This window comes from Lepidothrix coronata, unplaced genomic scaffold (genome assembly GCF_001604755.1).
Source record: "Lepidothrix coronata isolate B3197 unplaced genomic scaffold, Lepidothrix_coronata-1.0 Scaffold218, whole genome shotgun sequence".
Classification (NCBI taxonomy): domain Eukaryota; kingdom Metazoa; phylum Chordata; class Aves; order Passeriformes; family Pipridae; genus Lepidothrix; species Lepidothrix coronata.
The window spans coordinates 1,207,860-1,216,795 of record NW_016690398.1 but is presented as its reverse complement, the minus strand read 5'-3'; the positions used below and the strand labels follow the sequence as shown (position 1 = coordinate 1,216,795).

The window sequence follows — 8,936 nt, the reverse complement described above, 5'->3', positions numbered from 1 at the left end:
TAAAGAAGGAAAAGGAGTGAAATGAAACCCCAGTTTTGCTTTTTTTTTTCTGTTTTCTCTCTCTTTCCTACCAAAAGCAGAGCTTTCCTAACAGAGGACAAAGATATTGGGTGGGAAGTCATCCAAAAATTCACCCTGGCCTTGGAGGGATCTGCATAACCACAATAAGCTTTTAAGTGCAGTTGCTCTACATGGCCAAGTTACCCAAATCCTTTCCATGTTGAAGCTGGAACAACTGGAAAGCCAAAGTTTTAGGGATCCACCTGTGAGATCTTGGCTACTGAGCTGTTTTACCACAAAATTTTGAGGCAAAAAATAATCATTTAAATGAATGTCACAGTCATTACAACTTACTATGACCTCTGACAGCAGTTTGTTCCCATCTAATTTAATTGTAAACGTGCTTCACCAGTCTCTTTAGATCATCTACACTCTTGGGATACAAAGAGTCTTTAACATGAATTACTGTTATAGTAAACACACAACAACGTTCCCTTCGGTGAGATAAACACTCAGAGATAAACATTCAGTAGTTAACCTTGAAACTTCAGGTTTAATTTTACAGCTTCAGGTCAAAACACCAAGAAACCAAAATATCTGGCTAAAAAAAGCATACAAAAAACGCCAACTTCAAATGTCTTTTGCAAATATCTTAGTATTTTATAGATCAACAACTTGAAACATTGCTTTGTGCTAAATCAGTCATCTGAAAACATTTGCTTTATCTGGTCTTAAATACTCCTTCATAGCAGTGGCTTACATAGGTATAATTACAATTAAAGTTAAATATAGGTACAGTTATGGCCCCAAATCCACGCAGAGGTAACATCAACTGTGTGTTTTTTACAAAAGCTGGGATTCAGGAAATTGGCCACAATTCTACTCCGTGAGAAAACACAGAGTTTTACCTTCAGTTCTCAGTTTTGAAAGATTAACTTAGTCTGAAGAGCCACAGTGTTTAAAATACAGATTTTGCTTCCTAGGGAGACACTGAGCTCAGCCTTCAACACACAGAATACCTGAATATGAACTGACTGTACTGGTGTGTTTTTATAGTAAAAAAGTATTCTAAGATGAAAAAAAAAAAAGCTGCTCTGAAAATCGAAAAATTGAAAGAGTTTCAAAACATGAGAAGATTCAGTGTTGTGGTCGACGTTGTTTTACAGGCATTTCAGCTCCATTGCAGGGTGTAGTTCTGGCCTAATTGCAGCTCAAGCCCAGTGATTGTCAGGAGCTGGGAATAAAACAGACAAAATGGACAATTAGTAACTTTGCCCTGAGCATCCACAGCGTTTTCTGTGTTCCACAGAGATACTGGCTTCTCCTTTTAAACTATGATTTATTCCTCTTCCTTTGCTTTTGTGTTTGTATCACTATAAACAGACTTTAAGCAGCACAGAATTAGGAGTCTGACTGTGGTGCTCCGATCCCTTCCTTCATTCAGAGGCTCTTTTAGAACTGAGGTTCCTTTTATTTTTAAAATAAAGGAATTTTTGAAAGGCAGCAAAACTTGGAACGTGCTGTAATTCAACCGTGCATGTGGAATTTTTTTCCATCCAAAAGTCAACGGCAGAACAAAACACTTCCATTCTCTTTTGCATTTTTAACCCTCTTTTTTTGTTGTTTTGTTTTGGGTTGGTTCTGTACAACACTTCTATAGCTCTGGCTTTCCACTGAAAGAGAGGAAAAACTAAGTCTTAGCAGAATGCTGAATTTTAAAGGAAGGGGAGGAAAATCCCAGTAACTCTCCCTCTGTCAGAAAACCAGAAAGACTGAACATCTCAGCAGTTCTGTTCGTATTTGGAAGATGCTCCATAGAAGTGGCATCTCAAACAACAACAGTTAAACAGATTGCTTTCAGCTGCCTTTAGAAGTGTTGGATTTTATTGTCTGGGAAGGCAAGAGAAGATGATGCCCTGGACAGGCACAACCCATGGAGATGGAAACCCCAGCACTCTGGGGCTGGTGGAAGGTTTCTCAGTAACTTTAGAAGAAGTGGGATTTGCCATCTATGTGTAGGAACGTCTACAGCTGAAATGGGACCTGACAGAACAAGAAATAGTGGGAGGCAAACAGGGCTGGGAAGTGGAACTGTTGTCAGACAAGACTGACAATAACAGGGTCGTGTAGAGACACTGAAAATACCTGGAGATGCTTTTCCTTCCCTTGAATCTCACAGGTTGCAAGTAAAGGTATTGTGAAGAGTGGAAACCAAGCACAGACCAAAATCCACCACTTTTCCACCTCCAGAAGTGGTTTGGGTTCCTCAACAGGAATTCCTGTGCTTAAGGGCTCTACCACACCCAGTATTTCCTATATCCATTATCTGATGGTAGATTATGTATCTTGCTGAAATTTCAAATCTGGTATTCCAGCTGAATCTCCAAAGGTTTAAGAGCACAAAAGCAGGTGAGAAGGTGGCATCACCCTGCAAACATCATCTCACCTGCGTGGTGCTGTTGTAATTCGAGGCATGAGGTGATGTGACTGTCCCACTGTTCTGCAACACAGTCACCTGAGTGACACTGCTGGGCACCCCCAGGACTTTAATGTCAGTAAAATTTAAGTTATTTGGGTCAGTGTAGCCACCGTGCAAAACTCTGATATCTAAAACATTCTGAAAAGAAAAGGAAAAAAACAAATATCAGAGACTGTGATTAGACTGGTACAAGTCCAGAGAAGCTGTGACTGCTCCATCCCTGGAAGTGTCCCAGGCCCCAGGGAGCAACCTGGGCTAGTGGAAGGTGTCCTTGCCCATGGCAGGGGGTGGGACTGGATGAGCTTTAATTCCCTTGCAACCCAAACCAGTTTATGATTCTATGAAGTCCACTTGAGCTTTTCATTTGCTGTTCTCACTGCCAACTTTTTAAACTTTGTTTTTCTAATACCTAATATTATTATTTATTTTTCAAATGCTGAACCCTTCCGTTTTCTTCACATTGATAAACCTGGCCAAATCCTGGGCTCTGCTGTGCCTTCAAGTGCCACTCAGCTGAATGATGTGAAGCAACACGAAACTTTTAACCCCTGCCATGGGCAGAAAGTGCTGCAGGACAAACCCCTCCTGCACTTCCAGCTTCTGGGAGAGCTGCTCCAGGCTCTGCTCTCCCTGCTTTGTGCCCTCCCAGAACAGCTCCTGCACTCCCATCACCCCCTCAGCACTCACAGGTCCCCTCTCATTCCCAGTCACTGTGATTTTAAGTACATTCCGGGCACACAATTCCTTTAGGATGTGCTGTGACACAGTTCTGTATATTTAGTGCTTAGAATTACTTTTCCTGTGAGTGGTTTTCATTGTTGGTTGATTCAAGACCTTTTAAATTAAGCTTTTCCTTACCAAGTTTTTGTAAAAAAAAAAAAAAAGGGAAAGGTGCATTTACTTTATAATCTCCTTACAGCTGCAAATACTGAGTATTAGCAAAACAAACTTCTCTTCCTGAGCGATTAACACCCTTTTATTTGACAAAGACAGAATTAAATGAGAAGAGAGAACAGTGTGGATAAAATTAGAAGACATTCTGACACCCTGGAAAACTAATGAAATAAAAAAGTGTGTTTTCTACTACAATAGAAAGAGTATTTCTTTAAAACCAAAAGTCCATATAATTAGAGTCTAATTTTATTTCAGTTAATCGCATGATAAAAATTGAAATCTGACAATGCCATAAATGTACAGCCTACTTAACAAAACACTGTAATTTATAACTTCAGAATCATTCCTAAATTCATTCTCAGCACAGTTTAATCATATAATTTGTAATTTATTCAATTATGAGCACAATTTAATGTTGGGGGGATATATAGACACTATAAAGATCCAAATTAAAATACCCATAGTTAAAATACAATAATAATCACCTATAGTGATTATTCAAATAATGTGAGCTGATGTGACTTACCTGATTAGCAGTGAATGATGTCAGCAGATATTGACCGTTTTCATATGCATCTGTTAGAAAGAAAGAATAAAATAAAATGTATTTTCTATCCTCCTTATTTAACACGTTATCAAAATTTCAGTTCAAGAATTGTGTCCATATATTACACACAACTATATGTATCTATATGTAAATAAAGAGAAGTTGTGCATTTCCAGAAGATATATTAGATAGCAAATACTTTCAGGATTTAATGTGTGCTGTTTAAATGAGGCCAAAAGAACATTTTAGAGGTAAGATATATAAAAAAAAGCAATGAAACAGCATTAGGAAGATCAGGGGTGTTTAGACTAGAAGGAGAAAGACGTTTCTCACTGAAGATTCATTTCCCACACCCACCTCTATTCCCTGTCCAATTCCATGTGACACATGACCAGGATAAAGGCTGATACATCTTTGAAATTGTTGTTGTATATTTTACCACCCCTATTATTCAGCCTTAAAGGCACTCGGAGTAGTGCTGAGAATCACTGGAATGAGGTTCCTGCCTCTCCTGACTACTGAAAACAGATCACAGGCACCTGCTGAGATGCACCTTGTAACCTGAGTGAATTCATGTGGTCATAAGCGTGGCCATCATTTCTGAATTCCAGTGCTGACAGGAATGTTGGGTGTTGTGAAGCCCCTCAGGATGCACCAACTTCCCTCCACATCATCATCCAAAACAGCCCCATTTTCTGCGTTCCTTACATTAATTTTGGGTGGCAGCTTATTGTTATTACAGGGGTGATGCTCTCTGGATGGAAAGGACAAATGATATTTAAATATCTCTTATCTGAAATTTCGTGGTGTCGAGGAAGTTGGTTGAAGCTCCCACATAATCTCTGGTTATGGCTCCCATAGGTTTGAGGATCTTTGTTATCTGTGCTGCCTTAGACCCAGGGCACAATTTCATTTATACAACATATTAATTCTGTAAATTGTAGCATTATGTGGAATAAATCAGGAAAAATCACGTTTCTATAATGGTTTAATTTCAGTTTTGCCTCTGAAGGCAGGTTCAGGTATGTCCTCCAGAAATGGGATGGCTTTGTCCAGAGTCCATCATTTCCCCCTGCTCCTAAAGCTTCTCCTCAAACACCCCACACCACTGCAGAGTTTGTTTCATGTCTCCTCACTTCTCATCCTCGGGTTTTGTTCTGCCTGTTTTACTTTGGGTTTTGAATATCTCCAAGGGTGGAGGCTCCACACCCTGTCTGGGCAACCCGTTGCACTATTTGACCATTCTCACAGCAAAAAAAAAACAACAAAAAAAAAAAAAAAAACAACAAAAAAAAACCCACAACGTTTTATGAAGGCAAGAAGCACCAGACCTACCAATCATAACCCCATCATCCCAGTAAAGGTGTCCTTCTGCAAACAGACTGTCATCCAATGCCACCGTGAGTCCCATCGCGTTTTGCCGGCTGTGGAAAACACAATAATTTCCCCTCAATTTTCTCAGCAAATCACATTTCATATTTCTCTGATGTTACAGTTTGTAAAGGGATACTACACATCACCCAATTCACCTCCTGTAACCATCCTCTCAAGCCCCATACTATCAAATTTCAGGGAGAAAAGCAAAGAGAAAAAAAAAAAATCTAAAAATTTTCGGTTGATCTTACCTGTAAAAAGTTGTCCTGGCAGGTTTTTGCCAAGGAAGGATGTATCCACCTCGGATATGCAGGTTGATATGATCCAAAGGAGCTTGGAAAACTTGGTATTGTCCCCCCCCAAAGCCAACATATTCATCCTAGGTACAAAAAAGTTAAGAAGTTTTACAGGTAGTTGGTTTTTTTTGTTTGGTTTTGGGTTTTTTTTAGAATGAAATGATAATGTTTTTCTAGACAGATTAATTAGTAGTTGTTACTGCAGGAGTAACTACTAATGCTTTTAAGAGGAACTCTGAAATTTTTGGCTCTATGAAAGACTTGGCTGGAGGTGCAGCAGCTGAACCAAAGGGGCCAGTCAGGTGAAATCCAAACCTGTGATTAATGAAGTTTGATCCCTGCTCTTCCTATGACCAAATCTTTTATTATTTTCTAGGAAAGATGATGCAGCTAAACCTGCTTTGTCTTTCTATGTTCCAGGATTCCATTACAAAGACATTCTGTGTATAATTTGAAGGTTAAAAAAGTCAATTGGGTTCTAAATTAAAGGTATTATTTCACTTTTTAACTTAACCTAACCCTGGGAAAGTTATTATACAGGAATCAGGGATTTATTTTTAATCAGCTAAGTAGATTTTATATTTCTAGGAACTTATGTTAAATGCAAATTAAGCAGGAGAGTGTTCCCACCTCCCCACCACCCTCAGCACTGGGAAGAAGACATAAAATATAATTTTTAAATGACTTACAGTGTAGTAATCATACCAGCGGGCACGGGGCAAGTAACCCGTCACTGTTAGAGCATTCTGGAATTAAACACACGTGTTTTAGGCACCTTAAATCAAAAAGTGAAGCTTTGATATTTTCATAACTGCTTAAAATCAACCTACCTGTTGCAACACAGGGGTGATGAGCAGGGCAGGTCCCCAGAGGAACTGCTCATGGATGTCCCACGTTGTTCTGTCGTTTACAAACCTGTCACGATTAGACATTGAGAGGTGAACTTTTCCAAGGTGTTCCTTCTTTAAGACATTTTTGTCAGCCATTGAACCTACTCTTCCTACTATCTACCGTTTCCTCATCTTTATTTTAGCATTAATAATGCACAGATTAATTAATGGCTGCCAGGAATGCATAAAGATCCTAATGTGAGACTCATTATTGAAATGCTAGTACTTAGCTTTACTTTTTTTTCCATTTCTTTGCTTTTGCTTTTCAGTGGATTTAGACAATAAAACTCTGAAGGTCTGTTGTGCCTGCCTGGTATGTGCAATAGTAATCACGGGAACCACTTTTTAATTTGTGCCACTGTTTTCTTAGACAGTTGCTTTGAAAAAATCAGGTCACCACATGCAAACAACTCTGTGTTCCTCAGCCAAGACCTGTTTTTTAATGAAGGGGAAAATGCTGCAATGAAGAGAAAACTTAGAGGGGTCTCCACTGAGTAAGTTTTAATGGGAATTCCTGATAAGGAGAGCAGAGGAGTTGCACTTACTCATGCAATACAGGACGGACCACAGTGCTGCCATTGGCATGGGCATCATGCAGTAGTGTGTAGAGATAAGGTAACAGGGTGTATCTGACATTCAGCACCTTCTTGGAAGCCTCAGCAAATGTTGCATTCCAGGCAGCAGGATCTTGCCTCTGGAAGAGAGGAGACCATTGTTAGTGAAGCTGGATTTTCTGTTGGGAACAGCTGAAAAAAAAATTTAACAGAGCAAGATAAATCCAAGGATATTTCTCCAACAAACGCAAGCACTTTCGTTTATTTTTTCTTAAATATGGAGCAAGTGATGCTAAAAACTGTAGGAATCACTGTCAGCCCTAAGAGGGAAGCTGGGGGAAATACTACAAAGAATGTTTGAGGCAAAGTGTCCCCAGGGTGGGACACATCCCAGTGCACAGAATTTATCATCCCTCTTTTCCACAGGGCAGCTCTCTGGACTTGCAAGGGGACACCAAGCACAAAGCACTGATGGCAGGGAGCACTTCCAGTCTTTATTAAACGTAGGGAACAATACCTTGGCAGATTGGGTAAGACTGGGAGCAACATGATAACCCTGAATCTGCATTTTTAAAGCTTTAACAGGCCTATCCAAAGGTGTGTCACTGCGAGATAAAGCCCAGGAGGTTTGAAAAGGAGACTTTAATCCATTAGATATATTCCATATAAATAGCTCTGCTCTCCTAGACCTCAAGCTTTAACTGGAATAGAAGTGCTGTTTCCACTTCTTTTTCTTTTCCCAGTTATCTTGTTTTACAGCTTTCTCCACCCTAGTCCTTAGCCAGCACAGATCTACATTTAGGCAATTATTTCCCATTCCTTTGAGCAGAAATACAATATCTGATGGTGGCAAATGTGCAAAGCACAGACATTTCCGAGTCTTACTCCAGCATCTTATTACACTGCTCCATTTTCTCATTTGTTGGGTAATTATGGGCAATTAGGGCTGAGAGCACCAGGGTCAGTTTTGCTCCTTGAAGTGTGTTTGCCATCAAAGCTCTATTTTAGGCACATTCAAATCCCAATGGCACAGAGGGGAAAATATGCAGGAGTTTGGTTCAAAGTTAGAATGGGTTCCTTCCAGTGATCCCAGTCCCAGAGCAGCCCTTCTGTGGGCATCAAACCTCCCAGGTAAGGGGAAGGTTTACAGGAAAGCAAGTACATAAATAATGATGATTTTTATTTGATAAAAAGCCAAATATGTTCTTTTCTTGTCCATTTCATTGGAATGTACTTTTTTTTTTTTTGAGCCAGGCCACCTTTTGCATTGTTTGGCAGCTCTTTGCATGTGTGGTGCTGTTAACAACCATTAAAAAGTTGCATCTCACCCTTGTTCCTTTCTCATTGTGATTCCTGGAATATGGATAAAATGCACCCAGCTGCATCCAGCGAAGACACAGCTCATACTCTGAGTCTCTGAAGAAGCCACAGATATCAGCTCCTGTCTGAAATATTTAGAATGATCCGATTGGAATACTGTAATATCATGTACAGCATCAGGGTAATTGAATATAAGTTAATAACTTGTTAGCTTACATAAGATATTCCAAAGAGACTGAAGTCCATCATCCCTGAAAAGAAAAATAATATGACATTACTGGCTGGGGTTTTTTTCCAGTGGTTGCACAGATAATACATATTGCAATGCTGAATGAGCAGAGAATAAAAAAAAAATACAGGCCCCGTGATTCCTCTAATGTGTCATGTTTTTCTGCTGCAGAAAGTGATGGGAGGTTATTGGTCAGGAAAAAAAAAAACAAAAAAAATGAGGGGCAGGACACAGGACATGAGAGTGGTGGGTATAAAAGACCTCCTATGGCAGAAGGAAGGAAGGAAGAAGCAAGAAGAAAAAAAAGGAAGAAGAAAAAAAAGGAAGAAGAAAAAAAAGGAAGAAGAAAAAAA

At 39.5% G+C, this 8,936-nt stretch overlaps 1 protein-coding gene across 1 annotated transcript in view; it reads right to left on the bottom strand.

Annotated features, from left to right (window-relative positions):
* Positions 1-448: 448 nt before the first annotated feature.
* Positions 449-8,936, bottom strand: part of SI (sucrase-isomaltase) — a 44,650-nt gene continuing 36,162 nt past the window's right edge. Inside the window, exons 39-48 of the mRNA XM_017833593.1 lie at positions 8,571-8,605; positions 8,363-8,479; positions 7,026-7,174; positions 6,421-6,505; positions 6,280-6,336; positions 5,546-5,673; positions 5,256-5,344; positions 3,900-3,949; positions 2,447-2,617; positions 449-1,234 (exon numbers count right to left, since the gene is read on the bottom strand). Of these exons, the coding sequence (XP_017689082.1) occupies positions 1,172-1,234; positions 2,447-2,617; positions 3,900-3,949; positions 5,256-5,344; positions 5,546-5,673; positions 6,280-6,336; positions 6,421-6,505; positions 7,026-7,174; positions 8,363-8,479; positions 8,571-8,605 (944 nt within the window). The 3' untranslated portion in view covers positions 449-1,171. The remainder of the gene's footprint in view (positions 1,235-2,446; positions 2,618-3,899; positions 3,950-5,255; positions 5,345-5,545; positions 5,674-6,279; positions 6,337-6,420; positions 6,506-7,025; positions 7,175-8,362; positions 8,480-8,570; positions 8,606-8,936) is intronic.